This window comes from Phyllobates terribilis, unplaced genomic scaffold, assembly GCF_046119375.1.
Source record: "Phyllobates terribilis strain yellow unplaced genomic scaffold, ASM4611937v1 Scaffold_2__4_contigs__length_985480577, whole genome shotgun sequence".
Taxonomy (NCBI): domain Eukaryota; kingdom Metazoa; phylum Chordata; class Amphibia; order Anura; family Dendrobatidae; genus Phyllobates; species Phyllobates terribilis.
The window spans coordinates 530,790,975-530,806,681 of NW_027362762.1; the positions used below are offsets into that span (position 1 = coordinate 530,790,975).

At 41.5% G+C, this 15,707-nt stretch overlaps 1 protein-coding gene across 17 annotated transcripts in view; it reads right to left on the reverse strand.

Annotated features, from left to right (window-relative positions):
* The window catches only part of EPB41 (erythrocyte membrane protein band 4.1), a 176,221-nt gene that overhangs the window by 102,407 nt on the left and 58,107 nt on the right, over nt 1–15,707 (reverse strand). For all 17 annotated transcript variants that reach the window (XM_073666147.1, XM_073666146.1, XM_073666110.1 and 14 more), the window contains exons 2-3: nt 6,245–6,704; nt 5,146–5,346 (exon numbers count right to left, since the gene is read on the reverse strand). In XM_073666147.1, coding sequence (XP_073522248.1) covers nt 5,146–5,346; nt 6,245–6,704 — 661 coding nt within the window. The remainder of the gene's footprint in view (nt 1–5,145; nt 5,347–6,244; nt 6,705–15,707) is intronic.

Genomic DNA, 15,707 nt, shown 5'->3' on the forward strand with positions numbered 1-15,707 from the left:
GGATGGAACCCGGATCTGGAGAAGAGGAGACTCTCCTCCAGACCAGAGTACCATAGTACCTGTAAAAAAAAAGAATTTATAAAATAAAAAATAAACATTATACTCACCTTCTGATGGCCCCCGGTCTCCTCAGCGATGCGTCCTGGCTCCCCGGCGGCTCGCGATGGTCTTAAAGGATCTTCCATGACATAATTTAGTCATGTGACCGGTCACGCGACCGCTGACATCAGCGGTTGCGTGACCTGTCACATGACTAAATTACATTATGGAAGGTCCTTTTAGACCACCGCGAGCCGCCCAACACACCGGATGCACCGGAGAAGGAGACCGGGGGCCATCAGAAGGCGAGTATAAATGTTTAATTTTATTTTTTACCATTCTTTTTAACTATTAACTTGGTCACACTATATAAATCCATGCCGGTTGCATGGATTTATATAGTGTGACCAACTTGTCAAGCACTTTCCAAGTGATGCTAAAATCGCTTGGAAAAGCGCTTGACAACCCGCATGCGAAATTGCATGTGAAAAAAGCGGGGCATACGCTTGTCCCTGGCAGAAAAACGCATGTACAATCCGCATGTACAATCCGCATGCGTTTTTTCTGCCAGGGAGATGCAGAAACGCTCAGGAAAAAATACGAAGCATTTCTGCATCGTGGGCACATAGCTCTTTAGTATTTCAGTGCCCTTATAGTTACAAGCAGATCTATTAAATCAATTCTCTGCTCTATGTGCTTGTGTGTCACGGGTGTATCAGAGGTGACAGACTAGTCGATCTCCACAAAACTCTATAGACAACAAGGGTAGACAAACAGGGGGAGAATGCTTAGCTTTAGACGACTCCAGACAAATGCAAACTCTGCCTCAAGCTCCAGAGAGGACGAAGTACTGCTCTTGCTATGCCTTCACAAGTAGAAATGAATATAGCCGGCACCTCCCTCTCAGACACACCAGGTATATATACACCAAGGCCAGGGAGCTAATTACCAGAGGGAGGAAGCCGCTAGGACCTAGAGACAGCCTCTCATCTAAGAAGATGTCTGTAATGCCAAACGTAGAGCTCTCCTGCAACTAACTGCAGGGAGACTGTCTGTCACCTCTGATACACCCATGACACTGTGTCTGCCAAGCTGTGCAACAGTCAAAGGGTGGGGGTGGTGACGTACTAAGCGATTGGTAGAGATCCAGGGCCTAACTATAAAAGGCACTGAAATGTTAAAAACCTTCTAAAAAAAACAGTTTAGGTACCCTTTAAACCTAAAAACTATCTAACAAATCGGAATGGAGCACACAACGAATGCAGCCAAAGGTTCTTGGTGTTGCTCATCTACCTTTGCTATGGTTCTGCTCTATTTTCCTCTGCAGAAACATTTGCAAAACTAAGTTTAACATTCCCATAGGAAAAGGGGGAAATTACAGTTTAAAGATATGTTAGAGAGACACTTCCTAGAATATGCAGTCCATGGTCTACAATAAATGCTTATGTAGGCCCTGCACCTCAGTCTACTCTGCAGATATACTGCATTTGCAATGGTCAGCCTTTCCTAGATGCGAGTGATGCGATGTGTGTCAGAGGCAACGTCCCGGGAGGCAGCCTTCAGCTCTATTTTATCAAAACCTAGTTTCTTATGGCACAGAAACCAAAGACAAAAGTTGTTGGATATCTTTCTTATATGTTGGAGCACTTTAGGAGTCTCATTTCCATTAAACAAATGTGCATTGGGACCTAAATATATCTTATTTTATAGTATGGAATATTTTATTAACTAGCATGCAGTTTACCTCCCAAAGTTTGCAAACTCCTCAGACTGCACATATTAGAAAAGTAAAGCAGTCGTAAGTTGTACACAATGTAACTCATTTCTCATGTGCATACAGGCAAGAAATGCTTTTTAAACTGGCAGTGTGAACATAGGGAAGCATCTAAGGGGTAACATTTCTCCTTGCGGAGAGCGACATGTTGAGCATGTCACAGTGAGGAGACTTTTAAAGCCACAATGCTCCTCTGGAAAATATGCAAATTGTCTCTTCAGAGAGGAAGAGGACCAGAACTCTAGTGCCACCTACTGGAAGAAGCAATTCTAAAAGTCAATAATGACCCTTTAACGAGCCTTATCACAAGCCTTAGGATATAAGCCAAAACCAGAAACTCAATTTACAGACATTGAAGTTTCCACTGATGAAGAATGGCCCCACTATCTTTGTACCCCATATACCACACCATACCATCAAGATACGAGATGTGCAGCATCTGAAACAACGGATACTGGAAGCCTGTGCTAGCATTTCTTCTGCGGTGTTGCCATCAGTGTGTCAAGAGTGGGAGAAGAGGGTTGCATTGATAATCCAACACAATGGGCAGCAATTTGAACACATTTTATAAGTGGTCATAAACTTGTAAAAAACTCATGAAAGAATAGAGTTACGTTAAAACCAAGCACACCATTGTTTTTCTTATGAAATTCTCAATAAGTTTGATGTGTCACATGACCCTCTTCCCATTGAAAAAAATAAAGTTGGATCCAAAATGGCCGACTTCAAAATGGCCGCCATGGTCACCACCCATGTGGAAAAGTTTTCCCCCTCCCATATACTAATGTGCCACAAACAGGAAGTTGATATCACCAACCATTCCCATTTAATTTAGGTGTATCCATACAAATGGCCCACCCGGTATAATGAATATGGGCATATATAATGACTATGGGCTTAAAGTGCAAACTCTCAGCTTTATTTTGAGGGCATTCACATCCTAATCGGAGTGGGGGTTTAGGAATTACAGCTCTTTAATTTGTAGCTGCTTATTTTTAAGTGGGCCAAAAGTAATTGGACAATTATCTCAAAAGCTCTTTATTGGGCTGCATGGGCCATTCCCTCGTTAATCCACCATTAATTAAGCAGGTAACAGGTCTGTGGCGGATTCCAGTTGTGACATTTGCATTTGGAAGCTGTTGCTGTTAGCCCACAACAACATGTGGTCACAAGCTCGCAATAGAAGTGAAATAGACCATCATTTGACCTAAAAAAAAAGAAATTCACAAGAGAGATGGCAGAAATGTTAGAAGTGGCCAAATCAACAGTTTGGTACATTCTGAAAAAAAAAAAAAGAAAGAAGAACGACGCACTGGTGAGCTTGGGAACGCAAAAAAGCCTGGAAGTCCACAGAAGACAACAGTGGTGGATGATAGCAGAATCCTTTCCATGGAGAGGAAAACCCCCTTCATAACATCCACCCAAGGGAAGGACATTCTTCAGGAAGTCGGTGTCTCAGTATCTAAGTCTACCATAAAGAGAAGACTTCATGAGAGCAAATGCAGAGAGGGTCCACCACAAGGTGCAAACCATTAATCAGCCTTAAAAATAGAAAGGCCAAATTAGACTTTGCCAAAAAAACATCTAAAGAAGCCAACCCAGTTCTGAAAAAGCATTCTTTGGATAGATTAAATCAATATTAACCTGTACCAGAATGATGGGAAGAAGAAAGTATGAAGAGGGCTTGGAACAGCTCAGGAACCAAAGCACTCTACATCTTCTAATACTCTGGTGGAGGCAGTGTGATGACATGGCCATGCATGGCTTTCAATGGCACTGGGTCACTACTGTTTATTAATTAGTGATCTGACTGAAGACAGAAGCAGCCGCAAGAATTCTGAAGTGTACAGGGCTACAGATTCACCAAATACAATGATAATAAATATGTCACTTCACAATACAGATGGACAATGTCCCAAAACATACTGCGAAAGCAACCCAGGAGTTTAAGGCCAAGAAGTAGAATATTCTGCAATGGCCAAGTCAATCACCAGATCTCAACCCCATCGAGCAGCATTACACATGCTTAAAACAAAACATAAAGGTAGAAAGATCCACAAACAACAACTGAAGTCAGCTGCAGTAAAGGATTGGCAAAGCATCACAAAGGAGGAAACCCAGCGTTTGGTGATGTCCATGGGTTTCAGACTTCAGACAGTCATTGCCTGCAAAGGATTCTCTACAAAGCATTAAAAATTAACATTGTATTTATAGTAAAGTAAATTTGTCCAATTACTTTTGAGCCCCTGAAATGTGGAGGCTGTGTAGTAAACTAAATGAAATTCCTAAATGTTCCACCGGATATTTTTGTTCAACCGCTTTAATTAAACCTGAAAGTCTACACTTCAATTGCATCTCCGTTGTTTCATTTTAAATAAAAAATAATGGCATGCAGAGCACAAATCACGAAGATTCGGTCACTATTCAGGTTGAGAGAGTATGAATTGTTAACCCCTTCAGCGAGCACGCTCGGGTGCTCTGCATCGATGAAAGTGTCGCCACGGCTGCATGTGTCACATCTGTCAGACACCTGTGACACATGCAGGAATTTCCTGACAATCAGGCAATCTTTGCATGTGTTACAGGTGTCTGACAGATGTGACACATGCAGCCGTGGCGACACTTTCATCGATGCAGAGCACGCCGCAAATACTGGGCGAGCACTCGCCGCAGGGGTTAACAATTCATACTCGCTCAACACTAGTCACTATACAAATATTTCTGGACCTAACTGTAAGCAGAGTACTAATATTTCTGTCTCATAGGTTAACAATGTTCTACAAACTTAAAAATGCATAAATAACCCAAATATTCTACCCAAAATAATCATTTAATATTTAAAAAATATATTACTTATAGGATTCAAAATGCTGCAAGGAAACATTAAAGGCCTAAATAAATCGTAAACATTTTGCAGTTCCGGTAACATGGCACTCACAAACTTAGGTCAATTATGTTTTCACATACATTAGTTAAAATAAGTACATAAAAGGTACTTTTCCAAACAATTTTTTGTATTGCTCCAAAGAAGATCGAAATAAATAAGGTCTGCAGTCTTTGTTAGAAATGCTCTACATATTTGTCTACATCTTCAATGCAGACCCAGAGCATAGTTACATTATGAAAAGGAATCAGCGATTCACCATAATTATGAAAATCACTGCAAAGAAAAGGTTGGAAATATACTGTACTCCAACATATGTTCATAATTACAGACTGCATTTATTTGTGGATGTATTGGAGTAATACAGGAAAATGGATACAAAAGTGCACGTAATCTCGAGCCTCTGAAATCCCATCACCTTTGAATAACAACCTGAAAGCCCCCTTACCTCCAATTCACATTCATACAGTGTATCATCAAGAAGGGAAACTTTACAACGCATGTTGGCTGATCTCCTGACCACCCTTTGAGGGTTCTTAGCTTCTTCAGTTTTCGGGAGCTTTTGTTCTGAGGTGCCTTCAGCCGTGTCCTCTTCGTCCTCAGGATTGACTTCAGTGTCTTGATCGTCTTTCCTATCCTCCTGCGCAGGCTAGGAGTACACAAAATGAAATTATAAAGTTCAACATCATACCGGACAAAACGCTATAAAACCACTGCAAGATATTCAGCAGACACATAACTTTTCATCATTTGTATATTTTTTCTGTGATCTATCAGTACCATACGATAATGCCTTAGCAGGGCATCACAACAGCAGCTAAAATTCTCAATATTTTCCGAAATAAACTGAGAGACCATTAGAATATAGTTAGGGGGGCTGAATACTCATCTTTATAACTGTGTGTCAGGAGTCTGTATAATCATGAGCATTAAAGGGGTTGTCCACCACTTTTACATTGATGCCCTATCCGTAGGATGTATGATCGGCTGGGGTCCCGCACGCGGCACCCCCGCCGATCAGCTGTTATTGGTGCTGGCGGCGGCGGCCGGCAGTGCTCACATGCGGGGATCCGCCGTCAAGTGGTAGTGGCTGCCGCAATGTACTGCAGATCCGCCTCCCATTCAAATGAATAGGAGGCGAATGTGCAATACACGGTGGTGGCCACTACTACATCATTGCGGAGCCCCGCAGGTGAGCACTTCCGACCAGCGGCCCCTGCCGCCAGAACCGATAACAGCTGATCGGCGGGGGTGAAGCGTGCAGGACCACGGCTGATCATAGACTGATGCCCTATCCTAATGTAAAAAGTAGTGGACAACTTCTTTAACTTCGATAGAAGTTACTGTTGGAGATTCCCTTTAATTCAGAAGTTGTGGCTAGTCTTCCATATTTCCATATATGTTAGTATTTTGGAAAAGTCAGGTAATGGTAAAATATATTGTCTGTTCACGATCTACACCATACTTAGTGTAAAAAAAAATAAAAAAAAGCAGATTTAACCATAAAAGCAGTTGCAAGCACTAGCTACTCAGACAATATACATCACCTGGGTTTCTGCACTGCTCAGAGAATGTAGGTCAAGAGATGGGTCAGTTCGCAGCTCAGGTTCTGGAGCTGCAATTGGAGCCTTCAGAAATACTTCATCATCCAAATGTTCTCCCAAATCTTCATCTAATTCCTTTTGGTCTGCATCTCTTTTTTCTGAAGATGACTGAATGTCTTTGTCTTCCTCAGTCACTTGAGATTTTGGCCTTTTAAGAAAGGAGGAGAAAAGTCTTGACAAACCCTTGCCTTCAGAATTCCGGTCTTTATTTTTACGGGTGCTGGGTGAAGCTGTGGTAGGAGAACCCTGAGTTTCTACAGTTTGCTGTTTATCCCCAACGACGATTTCCTCCGGGGCACTTTTGCATGCCCCTTCTTCCTCTTGATCTTTCCCTTCCTGCTTTTGGTCCTGGGGAGGACTTTCTGCCTCAGCAACTACACTCTTCTCGGTTGTCATTTTTAGACTGCAAAAAAAATTGAAAGCAATGAATTAAGAGATAAAGTTCAAGCCTTAGCCATTTGTGCTAAAGGACACAATGCAAAATAAGCACATTTCTTTCCAGATGAGTATATATAGAACAGTAAGAAAAGAGAAGTATGCAGGGTTTTACTCAACTGCAGAAAGAGGGTGGGTAAGGCAAGACGAGGGTGGAGAGGGCAAAAAATATAAAAAATGAGAACATCTTATTGGAAACAAAAGATGACTTAAAGAGGACATGTAGCCAGATGGAAAGTGGCCAGTTTTGCTCTTCTTTTATTCTCACTGCCCACAAGTATGACTTTTTTTTTTTTTTTTTTTAAATTTTGCCATACGGTTTCAGAGATCTATAATTTGGTGCAAGTTTTTCTGATCTTTACCAAGGGGGTGTTGCTCACAAGATTCCTTGGGACGTGTCTTCAGGCTGCTCTGTATTACTACCCTTTAAGTCACGCCCCCTTGGTAAAGACCATGAAAAATAGCATGAAATAAAAAGGTCCATATCTCTAGAACCATATGACAAATTTTGAAAAAAACAAAAAAACTGGATGCTTCATGTATGAAAATTAAATTTCAGCAATCAGGTAGAAAAATATGAGTCTCAATTCATTTAAAGTACAGTACATAGATTGGACAGGGAATGATAGCATATAGCCATAGGTTCGGATTTACTCCAATCTATGTGTATCTACCCTACCTGGCTAATGCAGCAACTGAATTTCTCTGCATTAAATATTTCTAAAGACTGTAACCATTTCTGGGCAGCACTGAAGATATTTGTATGATAGTTTGTGTGTACCATTACCTCTATATGAGGACGGTGAAAAAAAAGGTAGATTTAAAAAAAAAATTAAAAAATGGAATTTAGTGCTAATTTTTATGGTTTTTAACAATGGGGTTGTTGATTATAGGATACTCTGGGGACGAGTCTTTAGGCTGCTCTGGATTATTATCCTGTGATAAATCCCCCTCAGCAAAATCCATAAGAAGAAGCATTAAATAAAAAAGTCCCATATTTCTGGGACCGTATGGCAGACTTAAAACAGAAAACTCAGGGCAGCAGTAGTAATACAACAAGACTGAAAACTGACAACTTCAATTGGCAACAGAGACTCTTTAAATGTTCATTCTGTGAAGTTGTGCAATTATAACTTGTAAATAGTTCGACCTGTAACAAATTGTCAGATATGGAGAATCTGCAGCAAAATGTGAATTTTGACTTGGAATAAAAAAATTTTGGTTGAATGCCCCAAAATCTGTTTAGATGTTTTCCACTCTTTAGTCCTCATTTAAAAGTTATTATTTTCTTTTTTTCATCTTTTTTTTCATCACATTAGTGAAAAAAAAAAAACCAACTACCGATTTTCATCAGAGTCCATTTTTACCATCTGTGCTTAAATTGAAAATTTACTCATATGGCAAAAAATAAACAAAACCGCAAAGCTTCTACTCATTAGAACCTTAAAAATCAGACAGCGCGCTAATTGCATATGGATATGAATCTATGGGCCCATGAATACCATGAATGTGCGATGTTGATTCAGGGACTCGAATCAAAATTGAATACGCTGCCAGGACTTGGATCTGTGAGCAGCCCTATAGCTTCGAAAAACATGAAGGAAAGCCTTTTGTGAATCATTAATGTCTGTGACATGACACTTGTCTGTAAAAATTTTAAAAAAACAAAAATAAACAACAAAAAAAAACAACAACACATGACACTAGTATTATAGAACAATTTGTTACAGATTTTCACACCAATTTTCACTGCCGATTTGATGCATTCAACAAGTATTGTACTGCTTTATGATCACAGAATGGCAAACACACATGTCTATGAAAGTAGCAGGGGACAGCAGCAGGGCTGTGGAGTCGGTAAGCCAAACCTCCGGCTCCTCAATTTCCATGACACCAACTCCACCACTCCGACTCCCTCATACTTGGCTCATGTTTAAGTGATAAATTTACTGTAGCACAGATTCATCTCAGCTAAAAGTCTAGACCCTTAGATCAGGAATAGGACAGACATTTATAGGACATTTCATAACTTTCCCAAATTCTTATGAAAAAAGATTCCCCACAAACAGCATTGATTTACTGTACCCAATTTATTATATATTTTAGGAGTTGGGAGTCAGTCCATTTTATACCGACTGACTCCACCAAAATGGGCTCAGACTCCACAGCCCTGGACAGCAGTGAAATGTCACTTATTGGATAGTTCCAGATTAATTGTCTATTTCTAGGTTGAAATACATTAACGTTGCCAAGTCCACCAAATTTCCACAAGATCAACAACCAACTAGTGTGTATGGTATTAAGAACAATGCCAAAGTCTACACAAGTGTCTATGATAGAGTTCAATGTTAAAAGGAAACCAGTCATATACAGAAACACCATTTACCTGCATATAAACATGTAGCTTAACCATAGCAGTTAAATCCAATGTAGCTAGTATACTGGAGAAAATGAGCAGGCTGTCAACCAATGTGCTCACTGTGTAGTCAGCAGTGACAGTAACCACTCCCTGCATCGCCCCCAATGACTGGAAGTGAACTAGATCACTGGTAGGTTAGTTGGTAATGCCAACATGCAAAAATTAAGGTCCAGATCCATCAAGACCTTTGAAGGGGGTGGCGTGGAGAGCGAATCTTACACCAGTCAGAAATTTGGAGAGGTGTTGCCATACACCAGCTCGGCATTGCGAGAAAAATTCTGACTTTTCAAATTTATTGCCCCAGTTTTCCGGCCTAAGCCTTGATAAATCTAGGCCTTTGTGTATAGACGTGTTTTATAACATTAATTCACTAAAGGAGACTAAGGGCCTGATTCATTATTGAATTTGCGCTTGTTTGTCCATTTTTTGATTTGTGCCAATTTCTTCTCATGTGTGTTTTGTTTTTTAGCTCTATTTTATATGGGTTTGCTTGTTTTTTGTTCTTATTTAAGGTTCACCATTATTGGAGTGGTTTTGTTTTGCAGCCAATACAACAACTTTGACTTTAAGAAGTTTTCACAATTTTTGACCAAATTTACTCTACTTTACTCACTCCCACCCGAGGTGATTTTGTTTGTCAGCCAGAAATTTTTGAGGAAATGGTAATCTGGTTTTGACATTTTTAACAGAACATGCAGGGGTTTTTTTTTAACAAAAAAAGAAAAATGTTTTTTTTTTTATTTTTCACAAAATTCATAAATACATGACATTTTTAAAATGTTATATATACAGTACAGACCAAAAGTTTGGACACACCTTCTCATTTAAAGATTTTTCTGTATTTTCATGACTATGAAAATTGTACATTCACACTGAAGGCATCAAAACTATGAATTAACACATGTGGAATTATATACTTAACAAAAAAGTGTGAAACAACTGAAAATATGTCTTATATTCTAGGTTCTTCAAAGTAGCCACCTTTTGCTTTGATGACTGCTTTGCACACTCTTGGCATTCTCTTGATGAGCTTTAAGAGGTAGTCACCAGAAATGGTTTTCACTTCACAGGTGTGCCCTGTCAGGTTCAATAAGTGGGATTTCTTGCCTTATAAATGGGGTTGGGACCATCAGTTGTGTTGTGCAGAAGTCTGGTGGATACACAGCTGATAGTCCTACTGAACAGACTGTTAGAATTTGTATAATGGAAAGAAAAAAGCAGCTAAATAAAGAAAAACGAGTGGCCATCATTACTTTAAGAAATGAAGGTCAGTCAGTCTGAAAAATTGGGAAAACTTTGAAAGTGTCCCCAAGTGCAGTTGCAAAAACCATCAAGTGCTACAAAGAAACTGGCTCACATGAGGACCGCCTCAAGAAGGGAAGACCAAGAGTCACCTCTGCTTCTGAGGATAAGTTTATCCGAGTCACCAGCCTCAGAAATCACAGGTTAACAGCACCTCAGATTAGAGACCAGGTCAATGCCACACAGAGTTCTAGCAGCAGACACATCTCTTCCAACAACTGTTAAGAGGAGACTTAGTGCAGCAGGCCTTCATGGTAAAATAGCTGCTAGGAATCCACTGCTAAGGACAGGCAACAAGCAGAAGAGATTTGTTTGGGCTAAAGAACACAAGGAATGGACATTAGACCAGTGGAAATCTGTGCTTTGGTCTGATGAGTCCAAATTTGAGATTTTTGGTTCCAACCACCGTGTCTTTGTGCGACGCAGAAAAGGTGAACGGATGGACTCTACATGCCTGGTTCCCACTGTGAAGCATGGAGGAGGAGGTGTGATGGTGTGGGGGTGCTTTGCTGGTGACACTGTTGGGGATTCATTCAAAATTGAAGGCATACTGAACCAGCATGGCTGCCACAGCATCTTGCAGCAGCATGCTATTCCATCCGGTTTGCGTTTAGTTGGACCATCATTTATTTTTCAACAGGACAATGACCCCAAACACACCTCCAGGCTGTGTAAGGGCTATTTGACCAAGAACGAGAGTGATGGGGTGCTACGCCAGATGACCTGGCCTCCATAGTCACCAGACCTGAACCCAATCGAGATGGTTTGGGGTGAGCTGGACCGCAGAGTGAAGGCAAAAGGGCCAACAAGTGCTAAGCATCTCTGGGAACTCCTTCAAGATTGTTGGAAGACCATTTCAGTTGACTACCTCTTGAAGCTCATCAAGAGAATTCCAAGAGTGTGCAAAGCAGTCTTCAAAGCAAAAGGTGGCTACTTTGAAGAACCTAGAATATAAGACATATTTTCAGTTGTTTCACACTTTTTTGTTAAGTATATAATTCCACATGTGTTAATTCATAGTTTTGATGCCTTCAGTGTGAATGTACAATTTTCATAGTCATGAAAATACAGAAAAATCTTTAAATGAGAAGGTGTGTCCAAACTTTTGGTCTGTACTATATATATATTCGATTCTCCAAGACACAAAAAAACAATAATGCGCTCTATGCACCGTGCACCAAGTATAAAGACATGCACACTAGTTCACATTCACACTTCTACTCTGACGAGTTTTATACTCCCTTGGCATTGTCTCAAGCAGCGTCATCAGGTAGTCACAAGGAATGACTTTCCAACAGTCTTGAAGGAGCTCCCACAGGAGCCGAGCACTTGCTGGCTGCTTTGACTTCACTTGGCAGTCCAACTCGTCCCAAACCATCTCAACTGGGTTGAAATGGGATAATTCTGTAGGCCATGTAATCAGATGCAGCACTCCCGCCTTCTCCTTTTTGGTCAAGTAGCCTGGAGGTATTTTGGGGCACTGTCCTGTTGTATCACAGATGAAAATCCTGCTAAGGGCAAACCAGATGGGATGGCAAATCCTTGTAGAATGCTGTGGTAGCTGTGCTGTGAAAGTGTGCCTCGAGTTTGGAATAAATCACCACCACAACATCTCCTCCATGCTTCACTGTGGGCACCACAAGTGTACAAACTATCCACTCACAATTTCTGAGTCTTATAAAGACATGGCACTTGGTACAACAAATTTCACATTTTAACTCATCTGTCCACAGTATAAGATTTGCACTGATCTAATGTCCAGTCCTTGAGTTGCTTGGGACAGTTAATGTTCAGATATGTCTGCTACTTGATGTCTGTGCATCACTTATGAGTAGCCATTATCTGAGGTGCTGTCAATTTGTCATTTATGAGATTGAGAATGCTGATAACTCTTGCTCTTAAGGCCCCGTCACACTTAGCGACGTTGCAACGATCCCGACAACGATACGACCTGTCAAGGATCGTTGCTGCGTCGCTATGTGGTCGCTGGTGAGCTGTCAAACAGGCAGGCTCACCAACGATCAGGGGAACAGCGACATCGTGGAAAGAATCTTTCCATGATGTCCTGCTCCTGGTTACCAGCCTGCTGAAGCAGGAGCAGGCTGGTAACCATGATAAACAGCGGGTTACTAGGGGCGGGTTTATCATAGTTATCACTCTGCTACAGTGAGCGGGAGGTTACCGCTCACTTTACCAGGCTCGTAACCATGATAAACAGCGGGTTACTAAGTGCGCGTGTGCCCCTAGTAACCCGATGTTTATCATGGTTACCAGCCTGATCGCTGCTCCCGCTGGTCACACACAGCGATGTGTGCTGGCCAGTGGAAGGCCAACGACCAAAAAATGGTCCAGGACACTTTGCAGCGATCAGCGACCTCACAGCAGGGGCCTGATCGCTGCAAAGTGTCACACATAGAGACATCGCTGGTGAGGTCACCAAAACCGTGACACAGCAGCGATCTCGCTAGCGATCTCGCTATGTGAGACGGGGGCTTAACTTTCCTAATCAGTTCTCCCAAGAGTCAGTTTCCATTATAGCGATTGATTGTTTTCAGGACTGCAATTCAGGATACCTTCAAGGTTCTAGCAATTTTCTGGATTGATTGACCTTCATGTCTTAAAAGTAATGGGCTGTTTAGTTGAGCAATTCTTGTAATACTCTGGCATACAACAGTTGTGGAACATAGCTGAGCAGTGTATGGAACTGGTAAAACATGGTCTCTACAAAAAACACCTGATGGTCTAAAAACACTTTGAAGGCTAGCGATTCCAAAAATTAACTCTTGGCGACACGTAACTCTTCATTGGAAGCCCTTCTAGGATGTTACCTCATTAAGCTGCTTCAGAGAATGTCTGTGGTGCATTGAGCTGACAGTTTTTTCTTCTTTTTTTTTTAAACAGAAAAGGGGGGGGGGGGAGCAGGAAGTAGGGTAATTTGGGGAATCCAAGGTGTAACAAATTCTAGTTTGTTTCACATGTTTCTGTAATCCTTTTGTTTCCATAGGTGTTCCTTTGTGGTTCTGCTGCTGTCAATCTGAATCGACAAGGTGCAGGGAAGAAACTGGGGTTAAAGTACAACTTTACCACCATTGTGTGTGTGTGTGTGTGTGTGTGTGTGTGTGTGTGTGTGTGTGTGGTCGGTTGGTGCCACAACCATACATAAGGCAGCAGATTCTTTTGACATTGCTGCGATCTTGAGACTGCCTGACAGTGTATAGAGAACATACTAGATGCAGGAGGCAGAGGAATTGATTTCAGCAGTATGGGAGTCTCAAGGTGGCACTTTCAAGATGGGGCGGATACAGCTCTGGTATGGAAACAAGAGCATAATGATTCTAGAGAAATGTATAAAGCACCTGTGGGTGGATAGACTGGCAGAAAGTACAAAAACACACACACACACACACACACATACATATACACATACATACACACATACAGTGCCTACAAGTAGTATTCAACCCCCTGCAGATTTAGCTGGTTTGATAAGATGCAAATAAGTTAGAGCCTTCAAACTGCAAACGAGAGTAGGTTTTATGAACAGAAGCATAAATCTTACAAACCAAAAAGTTATGTTGCTCAGTTGAATTTTATTAAATTTTAAACATAAAAGTGTGGGTCAATTATTATACAACCCCTATGTTTAATATTGTGTGGAATAACCCTTGTTTGCAATTACAGCTAATAATCGTCTTTTATAAGACCTGATCAGGCCGGCACAGGTCTGTGGAGTTATCTTGGCCCACTCCTCCATGCAGATCTTCTCCAAGTTATCTAGGCTCTTTGGGTGTCTCATGTGGACTTTATTCTTGAGCTCCTTCCACAAGTTTTCAATTGGGTTAAGGTCAGGAGACTGACTAGGCCACTCCAACACCTTGACTTTTCCCTCTTGAACCAGGCCTTGGTTTTCTTGGCTGTGTGCTTTGGGTCGTTGTCTTGTTGGAAGATGAAATTACGACCCATCTTAAGATCCTTGATGGAGGAGCGGAGGTTCTTGGCCAAAATCTCCAGGTAGGCCGTGCTATCCATCTTCCCATGGATGCGGACCAGATGGCCAGGCCCCTTGGCTGAGAAACAGCCCCACAGCATGATGCTGCCTCCACCATGCTTGACTGTAGGGATGGTATTCTTGGGGTCGTATGCAGTGCCATCCAGTCTCCAAACGTCACGTGTGGTTGGCACCAAAGATCTCGATCTTGGTCTCATCAGACCATAGAACCGTGAACCAGTCTGTCTCAGAGTCCTCCAAGTGATCATGAGCAAACTGTAGACGAGCCTTGACATGACGCTTTGAAAGTAAAGGTACCATACAGGCTCGTCTGGAACGGAGACCATTGCGGTGGAGTACGTTACTTATGGTATTGACTGAAACCAATGTCCCCACTGCCATGAGATCTTCCCGGAGCTCCTTCCTTGTTGTCCTTGGGTTAGCCTTGACTCTTCGGACAAGCCTGGCCTCGGCACGGGAGGACACTTTCAAAGGCTGTCCAGGCCGTGGAAGGCTAACAGTAGTTCCATAAGCCTTCCACTTACGGATGATGCTCCCAACAGTGGAGACAGGTAGGCCCAACTCCTTGGAAAGGGTTTTGTACCCCTTGCCAGCCTTGTGACCCTCCACGATCCTGTCTCTGATGGCCTTGGAATGCTCCTTTGTCTTTCCCGTGTTGACCATGTCTGAGTGCTGTTCACAAGTTTGGGGAGGGTTTTAAATAGTCAGAAAAGGCTGGCAAAAGAGTTCTTTAATCCACACATGTGAAGCTCATTATTCTTGGTGCCTGAACTACTTCTTAATACTTTAGGGGGACCAAACAGAATTCTTGTGGTTTGAGGGGTTGAATAATAAATGACACTCTGAATTAACTTTTAACATTTATAAAAAAAAAAAAAAAAAAAAAAAATTTGCTGCAGTGCATTTCCCACTTCCAGGCTGATCTACAGTACAAATGTCACAATGCCAAGTTAATTCCGCATGTGTCAACCAGCTAAATCTGCAGGGGGTTGAATACTACTTGTAGGCACTGTATATACACACACATATACATATATACACACACACACACACATATATATATATATACAGTACAGACCAAAAGTTTGGACACACCTTCTCATTTAAAGAAATTTCTGTATTTTCATGACTTTGAAAATTGTACATTCACACTGAAGGCATCAAAACCATGAATTAACACATGTGGAATTATATACTTAACAAAAAAGTGTGAAACAACTGAAAATATGTCTTATATTCTA